The sequence below is a fragment of the Antechinus flavipes genome, chromosome 4, assembly GCF_016432865.1.
Source record: "Antechinus flavipes isolate AdamAnt ecotype Samford, QLD, Australia chromosome 4, AdamAnt_v2, whole genome shotgun sequence".
Taxonomy (NCBI): domain Eukaryota; kingdom Metazoa; phylum Chordata; class Mammalia; order Dasyuromorphia; family Dasyuridae; genus Antechinus; species Antechinus flavipes.
In genome coordinates this window covers 364,638,455-364,654,691 of record NC_067401.1, presented here as the reverse complement: position 1 = coordinate 364,654,691, position 16,237 = coordinate 364,638,455, and the positions used below count along the sequence as shown (strand labels likewise).

General features: G+C 33.6%; 1 protein-coding gene across 1 annotated transcript in view; it reads right to left on the bottom strand.

The window, feature by feature from the left end:
• Positions 1–16,237, bottom strand: part of SDHC (succinate dehydrogenase complex subunit C) — a 50,066-nt gene that overhangs the window by 17,656 nt on the left and 16,173 nt on the right. The window contains exon 2 of the mRNA XM_051998252.1: positions 11,348–11,404. Within this exon, the coding sequence (XP_051854212.1) occupies positions 11,348–11,404 (57 nt within the window). The remainder of the gene's footprint in view (positions 1–11,347; positions 11,405–16,237) is intronic.

Here is a 16,237-nt window from a genome sequence, read left to right as displayed (position 1 = left end):
GTTGGCCAACTACAACAGCTGAAGGGGCCAAATAGGATCCATATCTGTTTTTGTATGGCTTGCAAGCTAAGAATAATTTGTATTTTAAAATGAAAAAAAAAAAATAAAAAAAGAAAAAAAGAAAACATTCTTAGCTCATAGGGCATAGAAAAATAGTTAACAGATCAAATTTGGTCCTTAATTGTAGCTTGCCAGTTCCTATTCTATACACACATATATCATATAATACACACACACACACACATACACACACTATGTTTTACATAATATATGTTAATTGTTTTTATATATTGGTTATCAAATCATTATCTGGGAAATATGAAGATTTTTCTCCGATTCTAATGCTTCCCTATTTATTCTAGATACATTAATTTTATTTGTGCAGCACTTTCAATTTCAGGTAATCAAATTTTTTTTTAAATTATCTCTATTTGATTTAATTTGTTTGAGTAATGTTATATCTTCTACCCATTGTTATAAAAAGTAGATGGTCTGCTTTTCTAATTTTTTTAATGGTAAAATCTTTAACATTAGGTCATATATCTATATTAAATTTATTATAGAAAGTGGTGTAAGACATTGATCTAAGCATAATTTCTGGCAGACTGTTTTTCAGTACAAAAGGCATCATTATATACATCATCTCATTTGTCTAATATCTAATTACCAAGTAGGGCAAGCAAGCTAACACTTTCAACGAGATCTGACCACTGGAAAAATTGCTAATGATTCCTCTACATCATGACCTAGGCTTCTCAAGCTAGAAGAACAAGAAGACAGAAGACTTTTAAAAATAGTTTCTTATTTTTTCTATGAATAAAAAAATTCTTGTCACTAACAAGGTAATACAAAAACTTTAATACCAAAGATTGGGGGGGGGGGGGGAGAAAGAGCTAGAGAACAATGGTACACACCTATGAGCTCAGCCACCATGATGGCTGAGACTATCGACTCTCTTGATCTCAGGAGCTCTGAGCTTCAGTAGGCTAAACTGATCAGCTGTCCATACTAAGTCTACCATCAATATGGTGAGATACAGGGACTCAACTGGGTAATAGGAAGGAAGGGGGAAAAGAGGAAAGAAAGGAGGACTGTCCACCAGGTGGCCAATGGAGGATCAAACCAACCCAGATCAGAAACTGACTAGTTTAAGTTCCTATGTAATCAGTAGTGCCATGGACTCACAAATCACTTCCAGCCTGAGAGAGACAAGGAGAGAGTCTTTTATAATTCTCCAATGAAAAAAGATGATTTCTGCTACTAAAGCCAGTTTTTCTTTTAAGGCTATGCCAAAACTGCTATCAGAAGACCAAGTGGGGCAGCTAGTTGGTGCAATGAATAAAGCAGCAGCCCTTAAGTCAGGAAGACCTGAGTTCAATCTGGTCTCAGGCATTTAACACTTCCTAGCTGTGTGACTCTGGGCATGTCATTTAACCTCAATAGCCTTAGCCAAAAAAAAAAAAAAAAAAAAAAGAAGAAGAAGAAAGAAGAAGAAGGAAGAAGGAAGAAGGAAGAAGAAGACAACCAAGTAATCCTCTGAGATCTGGTAAGTTTATCACACAATAAAAGTCATCCAAATAATCGGGGGGGGGGGGGGGGGAAAGGTGGAGGAGGGGGGGAACAGGGAGAAGGAGAGAGATTTTTTGTGTAACTGAAGGAATGATAAACTCTAATAAATATACAGAGTTGCAAAATTGTTCCAGGATTACAGAAATTCCCAAAAGAAATGTAATATCACAATAAGGGCTTATACCATGCAACATGAAAGGTTAATAAAATTATTCAAGAGATGGAAGAAACCTGAAAGATGGAGTCAAGGCTAGACTTAGAAAAGGTCACAGCTAATGTGACAAAAAAAATGTGGTTTCATGATGAGATTAAGAGTTTGAGTTTAAGTTTCAAAATGTTGAAAATTCAATGCTAAATTATGTAAAATAGATGACTGTAGTAGCAGGACATATTAAAGGTTTTTTAATAGGATGAAAAAAAGTTGAAAATTTTATTGTATAATTCAATGCCTGTAATTATTCTTTGAACCAGTTAATCTACACATTCTAAGAGTCCTTAAACTTTGTTTCACAGAACTCTTTGTAATGAAATGTTTTTAAATGGATAAAATAAAATACACAGGATTAAAAAGAAAAATAATTTTCAAAATATTAAAAAACAAACAAAAACCCAAGTTCATCAATCTGGTCAAAGACCCTCACTTTAAATATAAATTTTTTAAAAATATAAAAATATAAAAAAAAAAGAAGATAGGAGTATAATTCCTTCCTCATTATTTGAACATAAGTCAACCAACCCCAAATCATACCATGTCCTTCTCCCATCTCTGATGGATAGTAGGGTAGGTGTATTCTTTTAAAAACATATCGGAAAAATTAACTTTTCATTACTGTGTGCCAATACAACTACAAGAATCCTCCATAATTCACAACGTCCATGGCAATGACATACTTTAAGAAAGCAAAGAAGCCATTAAGTGCCATTTTCTATCCATTTCATTACATCCTGGAGCTTTTAATTTTTTTTTTAACCTGAAAGATGGATAAACAAGTATTAATAAACCAAAGGAAATCCCTAAGAATGAGTAGATTCTGCAAACTACAAGTCAATGTTTGGTCTCAACCTCTGGAAAAATTCTAGAAAGTATTAAATACAAAGTTAGTGGATATTTAAAAAAAGAAGTGATCACAAAAAATTAGCATAATATAAACATTAGGTCATACCAAATTGTATTTCCTTTTTGATAGTTATAGAACTGGAAGTCCTGGTGAAGTTTAAGCTCGGGTTTGTTTTGTTTGTTTGTTTGTTTTAGGGGAAGCAACTGGGGTTGCTCAAGATCAGACAATAAGTGTCTAGTGTCTGAGGTCTGATTTGAACTCGAGTCCACCTGACTTCAGGGCCAATGCTCTATCCACTGTGCCACCTAGCAGCCCAGTTTAACTAAGTTTTAACAAAATTTTAGATAATTCATGCTACTTTTTATTGGGGAAAAAAAGATGAGGGCTGGATGAGATGATGAGAATGGATTCAGAATTGGCTGAATAACACTTGGAAGGAAATATCCAGTAATATGTCTCAGAGATCTGTGCTGCTTAACATTTTTATCAATACCTTGGTTAAATGTACAAATAAGACAAACTTAGAAGGGATAGCTATATAGAATGGGATATAGACTCTAAAAAAGATCTTCATTAGAACTCAAGGAAAATCTAAAACTCAACAAGGATAAATGTGAAGTTTTGTGCCTTTGGACTCGAGAGACCAATTTTACAAGTAGTAGAAGTAATAGTGATAATAATTATTATAGCTATTATTTACATAGTGTTTACTATGTGTCTGATACCCTACACTTTTTTATTATTACTTTATTATGTGTCTGATACCCTACACTTTATAATCATTATCTCATTTGATCTTCAAAACAACCCTGGAAGATAGGTGCTATTATTATCCCATCTTACACATGAGGAAAATGAAGCAAACAGAGATTAAATGACTTGCTCAGTCACACAGCTAGGAAGTATCTCAGGACACATTTGAATTCGGATCTTCCTGACTCCAGGTCCAGGGCTCTTTGCACTGCATAACCTAAATACCCTACACATCAAGAAAAATCAAGTATGGTTAGGCAGTTATTTTAATGACCTACAAACTTAAAGGACATCAAAGATGTGTTACAAATGGTGCAGACAAAACAGCAGATATAATATTGTGTGGTTATTATGAGGAATATGGTTTTGCTAGATTGCCTGGGTCATACTACAATTGGAGTATTATGGTCAGTTCTAGGCACATTTTAAGGAAAATAGGAGGACAGCAAGAATCATGAGAGATCTCAAATCACTGCCACATGAATATAATCTGAAGGAACTGAAGAAGAGAACAGTCAGGGGGTATAATTGCTGTATTCAAGTACCTCAAAGGGTATCATATGGAAGGATTAGTTCTATGTAAGCCTCAGGAAGGCAGAATTCAGAAAAAGTGTTTAAAGTTACAAAAAAGTAAATTTAGACATAATAGAAAAATTTCCTGTCGGAACTACTCCAAATTAGAAAGGAAAAAAGAGAGATTCTTCCTCAATGAGGATCTTCAAGCAAAGGCTAAATAACTATTTGTCACATATGTTTATGTGGGGTTTCTTTTTAGGGTATGGGCTAGACCATGGGTTGGCTGCTAAAGTCTCTTCCAAATAGGAAATCCTTTTATTCTATAATTCTGCAATAAGAGCCATTGCTCAATGAAAGATGTAATAATTATGTAAACCTAAAGACATTTTGAGCAGAAAATGTGAAAATCTCTTGTCATTAATCCTAAAGAGTTAAACCTCAAATGAGAAATATGGCAGTGAAAGCTATTAATGAAGCTAGTCTAAACAATAATTTTCTCCATGTATGCAATAATAAGATATCCTGTGAGAAATTGTTCATCAGAGCAATGAGGGAACTGGTTGCCACATCTCAGAAAAAGAGGCAGCTAAGAAAAAACCTGCAATTCTCTGACAGATAGAGAACTAAAACACTTTAGATGTAGTCTGTATGTGTACATGTGATAATAGATAAATATAATAGTGTGTGGACAAACACAAAATTCAAAAAAGAGATGGAGGAAATGAGACTTTATTAAAGGATAATTATTAACTAGAATTAAAAATAATCATTAACTAAAAATTAGATGAAGATGAGGGCCCTTGAATAATCTCCTAACTCATTATTCAGGGAGGTTCTATAAAGGGTTAATCTGAAGAATCTTGCCATTTTACAGAGAATTGACCAAACTACTACTTCTAAGGAGGGAAGGAAAAAAAAAATCAATATTCTCTAAAAATAAGAGTAATTAGAAACTGGTTATGAATTATTCCAGATGTCCACAGAGGCAAGCACCCACTTACAGTCTATATTCAGAGATGGAAAAAAAATTTTCTAAAACAATTATACCACACATTTCTTCATCAGGGAGATCCCACCTAACATCTCCCAATCCAACTCAGTTAAATGTGGGGTGCTGAGTCTAACAGATCCAAATGCCCTCTTCCAGATGCTACAGAACTTAGTCATCAGGCTACAATCCAATTTTACCCTTGCCTTTCTGTTTGTTCTCTTCACATTTAACCACCACCTTCCCAGTGTCTCCATACTCATATATCTTCTATTTCCTATCTACTCCCTTATATTGCCTACTACATTATGATAATACTAGGACTCTGGCCTAAAAAGGGCAAGTATCAACAGCTGGACTTACTACTCATACATTACCAGATATTTTTACTTTTATCTCAAAAATAAGGAATCAGATCCAACTTAATGATTCCTGATAGCTTCCAATTTCTTTTTTTCACTGGGTTTAAGTTGACATCTATTCAATATATGGATCAATGTATTAATTGCTTGCATTCCTAATACTATATTGGACATAGGAAACACGGGCCCTCTTCCCCCTAGACTTTAAGAATTTCTATTATAGAATTCTAGAAGGAGAGAAAAGACATTTATATGATGAAGTACAGTTCCAAGATATAAGCAAGAATGTAACAGTACCACAGAAGTCATATAGATATGCACTGCAGCCTTCTTACTCTGGAAAGTGCCTCTACCTCTATGGTTCCCTTCTTTGATTGTTTGAGTTCCAATCCAAAACCTTCATCTGAGGAAGTACTTGAGCCAGTCATGCTCATTCCAAACTCTCTAGACTTCTCTATTTTTCTATTCTCCACTTCTCAATTCTTTCTTATGTATTGTCTACTTTCTCCCAATTAAAATGCAAGCTCCTTGGTTGCAGGATCTACTGATTTATCTATCTATCACCTAAAAATTTAAAGTAAATGAATAATCATTATGGGATAGTAAGTGATTTTTATATAATCCTTTAAAATTTCAAAGCACATTTCATATACATACATACACACACACACACTATCCAATTTAATCCACAGCATATTATAAAGTAGGTAGTGTTATTATCATTCCCATTTTACAGATGAGGAAACAGGCTGAGAGGTATTAAACTGACTTGTCCATGATGATACTTGGCAATGTCAGAAGTGACAGATAAATAAATCCTGGTCATCCTGACTCCCAAGTATCAAAAATACTACACTACTTCTCCAATGAATGAAGGTAATCAAAGAATTGCTGAACCTCATTCTTAAGTCTTAAAAATAAAATATAGAAATAATTAGTTTCAAAAGAGAAAGTACACTCTAAGTTAAGGAAACCACATAATTAAATATAAGGAGGAAAGAAGCAACAAGACAAATAAAGTCTTCCTGGCTTGATGGACGCAGTAAGAAAATAAGTTTAAATAAAGTCCAACTGAATGTCATACAAAGGAATTTGAATTTGACCCTAATAGAGCATCCCCATAAACTTTAGAGCAGGGAAACAATGTGATTAAAGCAATGTTTTAAGAAGATTAATTTGACAACAATGTATACTATATATAATAAGGAGAGGATGAAGGTCTAAAAATGGTTGAAGAAATGAAGGATGAAACTTGAGAGAATACAAAACCAGCTATTTATGCAATATAAATACTAAATATATATATAGTGCATTACACTTTTCAAAGCATATTCAACTATCCCATTTAATCCTCAAAACAATTCTATGAACAAAGAGCAAGAAAGTTATTATTATTCAGCCTCTGTAAATGAGGAAACTTGAGGATGACAAGTCAAAGATAATACTAATATTACAAATTACTAAGAATATAATAGTAAATTGATAGTAGGTGATTATAGTTGGGAAGAGGTATTACTTTGGGGAGAAGATGAGATAATGATTTTAGTTCTTGACATGCTGAATTTAAGTAAATGACAACATCCTACAGATAGCAGAAGAGTCATAATTAGGATAGAATGACTGATGTATTTGCCCCAAGATGCCAAACTTTTTTTTTTATTAAAGCTTTTTATTTACAAAGAATATGATGAGTAATTTTTCCAACATTGACCCTTGCATAACCTTTTATTGCAAATTTCTCCCTCCTTCCCCCCACCCCCTCCCCTAGTTGGTAGGTAGTCCAATACATGTTAAATATGTCGAAATACATGTTAGATGCAATATATGTATACATATTTATAAATTATCTTATTGTACAAGAAAACTCAGATCAAGAAGGAAGAAAAAGAAAAACTGAGAAAGAAAACAAAATGCAATCAAATAACAGAGATAGTGAGAATGCTAATGCTCCACACTTAGTTCCCACAGTCCTTTCTCTGGGTATAGTTGGCTCTCTTCATCATTGCACAAGTGGATCTGGCCTGAATCCTCTCATTGTTGAAAAGAGCCATGTCCATCAAAATTGATCACTGTATAGTCTTGTTGTTGCCATGTATAATGATCTCCTGGTTCTGCTCATTTCACTCAGCATCAGTTCATGTAAGTCTCTCCAGGACTCTCTGAAATCAGTCTGCTGGTTGTTTCTTGCAGAACAATAATATTCCATAACATTCACATAGCACAATTTACTCAGCCATTCTCTAATTGAGGAGCATCCATTCTGTTTCCAGTTTTTTGCTACTACACAAAGGCCTGACACAGACATTTTTGCACATACAGGTCCCTTTCCCTCCTTTAAGATCTCTTTGGGATATAAGCCCAGTAGAAACATTGCTGGATCAAAGGGTATGCACAGTTTGACAACTTTTTGAGCATAGTTCTAAATTGCTCTCCAGAATGGCTGGATGTGTTCACAATTCCACCAACAATGTATCAGTGTCCCTGTTTTCCCACATCCCTTCCAACATTCATTGGCTATTTTCTTCTGTGAACCTAACCTATTGCACTGATCAACTAGTCTGTTTCTTAGCCAAAATCAAATGGTTTTGATGACCACTGCTTTATAATATAGTTTTAGATCTGATACAGCTAGGCCACCTTCATTTCATTTCATTTTTCTTTGAAATTCTTGACCTTTTGTTCTTCCAGATGAATTTTATTGTTATTTTTTCTAGTTCAGTAAAATAGTTTCTTGGGAGTTTGATTGATATAGCACTAAATAAATAGATTAGTTTAGAGAGCATTGTCATCTTTATTATATTTGCTCTTTTTTATTCACAAGCACTTGCTATTTTTCCAATTGCTTAGCTCTGACTTTGTGTGGAAAGGGTTTTGTAGTTTTGCATGTAATAGTTCCTGACTTTCCCTTGACAGATAAATTCCCAAATATTTTATATTATCAACAGTCATTTTAAATGGAATTTCTCTTTATATCTCTTGCTGTTGGATTTTGTTAGTGATGTATAAGAATGCTGATGATTTATGTGGATTTATTTTGTACCCTGCAACTTTGCTAAAATTGTGGATTATTTCTAAGTGTTACCAAAAAGTGTTACAGTATGCCAGAATCAAGCAGGCAAAGTTTCAGAAAGATTAATCAATAACACCATATATAGTAGAAACTTTTAACTTTGCTCATTAGAAAAAAATTAAGATGATTAATAAAAAGTCGAAATCCAAAATAATTGAGATACTAAGAAAGTACCTGGCTACCTCTGATGAATTCAAATCACTAGGTCCACATGAAATAAATCAACCAATAAGTATTTATTATAGGGTAAAAAATTAAGTTAAAGACAGTTCCTGTCCTTAAGGAGCTTATAAAGTGATCAGAGAGACAACATGCACACAAATACATACAAAGGAAATTACATTTAAAATAATTAGGAAACAATTTAAAAAGGGAAGATGCTAGAATTAATAGAGGTTAGGGAAGATTTCCTATAGATGGAGGATTTTAATCTGTATCCTAAAAGAAGCCAGGGAGGTAAGTAGTTAGAATGAAGGAGGGAAAGTATTACAGGCATGAGTGACAGAGAAAATACCCCACAGTATTGAAATTCTCCAACTGATAAATAGTCAAAGAATATGAACAGACAATTTTCAGATAAAGAAATTAAAATCATTTCTGGTCATATGAAAAAATGTTCTAAATCACTACTGATAAGAGAAATACAAATTAAGATAATTATGAGGTACCACTGCACACTTCCCACATTGGCTAAAATGACAGGAAAAAGATGAATGTTGGAAGGGATGTGGGGAAACTGGGACACTAATATATTGATGGTGGAGTTGTGAATTGATCCAAACATTCTGAAGAGCAATTTAAAACTATGCCCAAAGAGCTATCAAACTGTGCCAACCCTTTGATTCAGCAATGACTCTAATAGGCTTTTATCCTAAAGAGATCAGAAAAAAGGGAAAGGACCTACCTACATGTGCAAAAATGTTTGGAGTGGCAAGGAACTGGAAACTGAATGGATGCCAATCAGTTGGGGAATAGCTAAATAAGTTATGGTACATGAATGGACAATCAGCAGGATGATTACAGAAAGACCTGGAAACACTTTTATGATCTGATGCTAAGTGGAATAGAATCAAGAGAACATTGTACACTGCAACAACAAGATTATATGATGATCAACTGTGATGGATGTGGCTCTTTTTAACAATGAGATGATTCAGGCCAATTCCAAAGACTTATGATGGAGAAAGCTGTCTGTTGGAGAAAGAGTACTATGGGGACTGAATGTAGATCACAAGATAGTTTTTTCATCTTTTTTGTTGTTATTTGCTTGCTCTTTTAATTTCTCTCTTTTTTTAATCTAATTTTTCTGTGAAGCGTGATAAATGTGGAAATATGTATAGAAGAATTGCATATCTTTAAATATATTAGACTGCTTCCTGTCTGGAGGGGGAAAGGAGAAAAATCTAAAACATAAGGTTTTCCAAGGGTAAATGTTGAAAATATCTTTGAATATTTTGAAAATAAAAAACTATTACTAAAAAACACTACTGGCAAATATGGCTGTCATGCCACTATCAATAATCTTTCAGATCAATGAAAACAGGAAAAGGATTTTAAAAGGACAAACATCATCAAGATTTTCAAAAATAGGGAAGAGAGTATAGTCAACAACCTAGATGTAAGCTCAACTTCAATTCTTGGAAAAGGATTCAGTCATTACAAACAGTCAATGTGGTTTACTCATAAGCAAGTCTTGGGAGAGTTACCTTTTCGTTTCTGACAAGATTATTAGCCTGACATATCAAGAAAATAACAGAGATTTAGTTTAATTAGCATTTGACAAAGTCTCTTATGTTACTCTTGTTGCCTAAATGGAGAAATGTGGGTTAGACAATAATGGGTGAATTCAGAACTGATTGAATGATTGAATGTCTAGGTCCAAAAAAAAAAAAAAAAAAATTCAAATTGAAGTAGTTATCACTGCATTGATATCAATTTACAAAATGATTCCCAATAGAGTGCTGGAATGACTGGCCATGGTACTGTACATTTAATATTATTAATAACATCAATTAAAATACAAATAATGTGCTTATCAAAACTGTTGGTACCAATGGTAGGAAAAATAGCAAACACACTAGATTACAGAATTAAGCTCTAAAAGGATCTCAAAAGGACTAAAACATTAGGTCAAATTTAGTAATTTAATTTGAAATTTAATAGCATACACAGGCAGTATGAGTTAAATAACTTTGTTCAAATTCTGTCTGACATAATTTGTAACTCCCAGGTAACTCACTTAACATCTAGTAGTTCAGGAAATTCCCTAAGATTTATTTTTATTTGCTCCTATAGCTGAATATCCTAACCTGAGGAAATCACAGATCCTTCCTAAATATGAATAATTGTAAAGTCTTATTCTTGGGTTAAAAAAAAAAAATCCATTTCACAAATAAGGGGAAAACACAGCTGTAAAGCAATTTTCATGACAAAGATCTGAGGGCTTTAGTAGAGTGCAAAATAAATGATTCAACAGTGTTAATTAAATTGCATTGACTAAGCATTCAGGACTAGAGAGATAACAGACCTCAATGTACTCTATATCATATCACCTCTCAGTTTTAAGGTACCACATTTTTGGAAAGACATTGGTAGGGTAAAAAGCATCCAGATGGGCAATCATCTGGGTCCTAATGAAAGGCCCCAAGACAATGTGGTCTTAGAGAGAGAACAAGGATAAATAGGTAGAAATTGTGAAAAGATTATTTAGGCATCATGTAAGAAAAAAACTTCCTAACAATCAGAACTACCCCAAAATAGAATAGAAAGTCTCAGAAAATTGCTTGTTTCTCCTCAATGGAGAATGTCTTCAAGCAAAAATTGGATAACCACTTGTTAGATATGTTCTCAAATGAATTTTTGTCCAGTAAGGGTTTGACAAAATGGCTTCTTTAGTCCTGATAATAGATACTGATATATCATTTTAAAGTCTACTTTACATATCTTATGCCATTTGATCCAATTTCAAAATGCTGTGATTATATAAAAGTCTTCTGATAATTATTTAATTCTTCAAGATTCAAATACTTACTTCCTGACACAGAGTCTGGGGCTTAGATGAGCACGGAGACAATGACGGCCAGCATATCTGCAAGATAAAAAATAACCAATCAGTCAAAAGGATTTACTCCAGAACACACAGCATTAAGATGGCAATGGGAAGAAATGAAAAAAACAATAACAAAAACCAGAAGACTCAAGTTTTAATATAACATGAAATAATTTGAAAATAATTATAAAGACATCTATATGTACAAAACTACAACTGAATGCTTATGACAGAAAGTAAAAGAATAGGACTGACTGCATATATTAATCATGCTTCACAGAAGAGGTATGGTTTAAATAAGATAATATAGAAAAGAGAACATGTTGAGTGGGGAAAACAATACACACAGGACACATGCGAAATAGTTTGACTCCAACAAGGTAAGTGAGAAATTTCAATTTCAACAAATATGTATGAAATGTTTCTTCTATGCAGCACCTAACGCAGTAATGTAAGAAATAAAAATATTTAACACTAGATTGACCAAGAGCATGATCAACACAAAAAACTTTCAATCGACCTTATGGATTAAAAAAATATACTGTGTTAATTGATGCAGTTTATTCCTTCAAATACTCATAAACTACACTCTTCCTAATGTTCAAAACATAAAACTGATTCAAAATAAAATGTTTGTTAAGTGAAAGTTGGGAGAGTCGAACTAATGCAACATTCATACAAATTAACGATAAAAATGGAAGCAGAATGGGAGAAGGGCAGGAGAAAAGAAGAAGAGAGAATAAACAATGTGTGTAGAAATAATGGAGGACCTTGAATTGTATTAATAAATGTAGTTAAAGAAAGCACTTTTAAGTTCTTGAAGAAGGGAAAGATGTAATTTAAAAAAAAGTTTCTGAGGAAAACTGAAGCACTTAGAATATCAAATTCCTGTTGACATAATAAATGCTTATTGATTGATATAAGAAGACTGTCTGGGAAAATACTGGGATGGGGAAGGAAAGAACATGTGTAAATGATTTCTCCTACCAAAACAGAAAAATGTTTGAATAAGGGAGTATGAATTTTCTAGTTGAACATTCATCATTTTTGAGATTTACAGATTAGTACTGGGGTTATTCTGATCAGTAAATGCAATAATCAATCATGAATTCAGAAAACTAATGGGGAAATATACCCTATCCTCTAAACAGAATATTGGTAGACTAGAGGTATAGAATGAGTTATACATTAACTGACATAATCAAATATGTTCATTTGTTTGGCTTAACTATAATTATTAGAGACAAAGAAGAATTTTTGGTGATAAATGACTAATAAAAAAAGTGCATCAATAAAACAATTTTAAAGGGGGGGCAGGGGGGCAGATCATAAGATAATGGAGTAAAAGCTCAAACAGTCTATATAGGTCATCAAGTACATTCTCTTCATTTTATAAAAAAGGAAACTGACTTGCTCTTGATACCAGAGCAAGTAAAATACCAGAAGTGGGAACTTAAATCAAATCTCCCTGACACCAAGCCCAGCATCCTGTCTACTATCTCATGCTATCTCTGGATACAAGCATTGAGAGTCCTCAGTTCTAGTATTTATGATGAGTGATCATAGACAAGTCACCTTAATTCTCCGAGTCTGTTTCTTCACATGCAAAATGAGAAAAACAAATCTTAAATTGAAATGTTATTATTATTGAATCAAGGATAAAAACTATAAAATCATCACATGTCCAGGTAATAAATTTAAATTTATTTCATGTTTGTATATTGTTAAATAATATGTGAATATACTGACCAGTATAAACTATCTTTGAATGGTACTTCAAGGTGGAAATGACGCAAAGCTCAAACACAAAACATGAATAATGGGAAGAAAGTACAGGATTCCCAGACTATCCAATATAGTTGACACTGCCCTATTTCCTTTTTACCATGAAATCTAATATACCGACATTTTCCTTACTTTCTTGGAACATCAGAATTTGAAAAACAAGATACTATGCTCAAACATTAAGGGCAAGAGGTGAACAATGACATTATGCACCAAAGACTCTCAGGAAAAAAGAAGTGGGAACAAATCTTTTTATATCAATTGAAGTAATTGTAACTCTGAAGTTGCAGGGCACGCATTCCTCACACCAAGCTGGGCCTGGTCACTCAGTCACCCAGTGAGAGTTTGCAGATGTGGGTTGGAATCTATGGCTATCTCTGTCTAGTGCTATTGTTTCCACCAAACAAATGGCAATGTTAACTTTCCACAAGGCTCTTACAGAAACAACTGGTCACACAAACCCCACAAACTCTAATTTTCACATGAAATACAAATCCCTGCCCATATTTCTCTCATGGTATCTTTTGGTTGAAATGACTCACTGTGAGCTGCATAATGGTATGACTAGAAAGATTACTTACTGGTTGAACAACTTCACCCCTCAATTACAGATTATCAAGCAATCAATTAACAAGTATTTATCAAGTATCTACCAAGTGCCTGGTCCTATTCTAGGTACTGAAGATACAAGAACAAAGAATGAAATAATATTTCTTCCCAGGATCTTATATTCTCAAGGAAAGACAAGTACATATAAAAATATATATCACATATATATGAAATCAATAAATATATACATATACAAAATGTAAATACAAGATACTTTGGCAGTAAAGGCATTACAAGTTTGGAGGAGTGAAGGCTCATCAAAAAACTTCATATTGAAGGTGATGCCTGAGTTGCACCATAAAAGAAAAGAATTCTATGAGAAAGTACTAAAGAGAATGAAGCCAGGAGGATTTGGGGGTAAGGGGGAAGGGAAAACAAAAGAAATGTAAGGCTTTGAAGGATGAGAAGACTTGGAATAGCTTCTATGGATAGTGAAACATGGCATCAATTAGGAAGGAATAAAAGAACAACTGCATTGAGGATCCATTTAGAGTTGAATAATATGAATATGTAACATATCCTGTTAACCAAGTTGTAAAAACTCTCCAGCATCCTTGAGTAGCTCATAAATCAGAACAGAGGAAATAAATGGTGACAGTGATCCAGGCTGAAGTTTGGCAAGAAAAGAACTAATGGATCTGCCAATCTGGAGATAGATTATCTAATGACAGGCTGTATCCATCAATCTTTGGACCTTTCCTAGTCAATATATATTTTTTGTGATGTTTTTTGTCTTTTTTACTGCCAGAGACCTAAGTTTTATTTTTCAGAGAGCAGTGCCATACACGGGAGCAAGCAGTGACATACACGAGAGCAAGCCTCTATCCTAAACTGAAATGAGGCTAAAAGCTATGTTCCATGTAGATCTGGAGCCAGCCGATGTATAGGCCCAGGTTGCCGTGTGAGCAATACATACAGAGAAACTTACTCTTCTGAGGTCAGCAAGTAAACACTTCTCAGTCAATAAAAACAGGAGCCAACCTAGTCAGGTAGTGAGATTTGGGGTGGGATGGGAGGCAGTAGAAGCTTGCAATCTTTGGCGTCCAATGTCTGTTGGGCCTAGTCCCTTTATGTCCTTTCCTCCTTGTGGATATAGGTTGTGTTCACAGCATTCCAACTCTTCCTAAATGGGACTCCTTGGGATGTACTGTTCACGAAGGACTCAGAAGCTGCTGTAGAAGCCATGCAGGCAACCATGTGTACATAGCTAGCCAGTAACATTAAGCATATTTAGCTAAATGGATATGTAAATCACCAACAGTTACACACACCTGATCAATGCTGCTATGTGTCTATAACAGATGGGGCTAGTCAGAGCAGTATTTGCTTATATGGAAAAACTTTTCAGGGATAAACAGCCAAAGATTTCACCTATAGTCTTGCTTGTTTTTTGACTTCTGAGACAGTCTACTATCTATGACACTTTTAAGTGTCTTAAAATAGATTGATGTGTCAACATGTTTATTAATATTTAAGCTCAAGATATAAAAGTAATACTTGCCAAGGTTGTAAATAATACCAACTTGGGAGAAGGAAGAATTCTGGATAACAGAATCAGTATCGAAAATGATCTAGAGAGGCTAACATGGTAGAAGAAATCTAACAACATGAAGATTAAAAGTAATATATCTTTACTTATGTTTAAGGAAAAACTAATTGCATAAACACAGCTTGGACTGTTCTGGAAAGTAATCTAGAACTCTGGTCCAAAAAAGACATACTCTTTGATTCAGAAATGTTTAACTTGGCTTATGCCCCAAAAAGGACAAAAAAGAGAAAAAGGACTCACGTACAAATATATTTTCAGTAGCTCTTTTTATTACCAAAAAAAAACAAAAAACAAAAAAACTGGAAACTAAGGCACTGATTATCTATCAGAGAAAGGCTAAACAAACTATGGCATATGCATATAACTGAATATTATTATGTGATACGAAATGAATGGGAAGGTTTCACAGAAAACTGAGACCTATTTGAACTGATAAAGTGAAGTAAATAGAACCAGAAAAATGATTTATGCAATAACAACAACATTGTAAAGAAAAACAAATTTGGAAAACTTAAAAACTTTGATACAATGACAATCACAATTCTTGAGTAACAATGAGGAAGCATGCTACCATCTCTAACCAAGAAGTGATAGACTCAATGCTTCAGAATGAGACACATATTTTTGGACATGCCTAATGTACTAATGGTTTTGCTTGTTGATGCATATTCATTACAAGAGTTTTATTATTTTTTCCTATTCAATGGAAAAAAGAAAAATAAGAGAAAGACAAAATAAGTACATCTTAATTGAAAAAACAATTTTTTTTAGTCCTTTAAAATTAAATTTGGTATCTTATTAAAATTCCAAAGATAAACAGATAAGTATGGAAAGACTTTTTTGAACTAATGAAAAGTGAAGTAAGCAGAATAAAGAAAAAACATGCACACTGACTATAACAATATACTCAGAAAGAACAATAACTATAA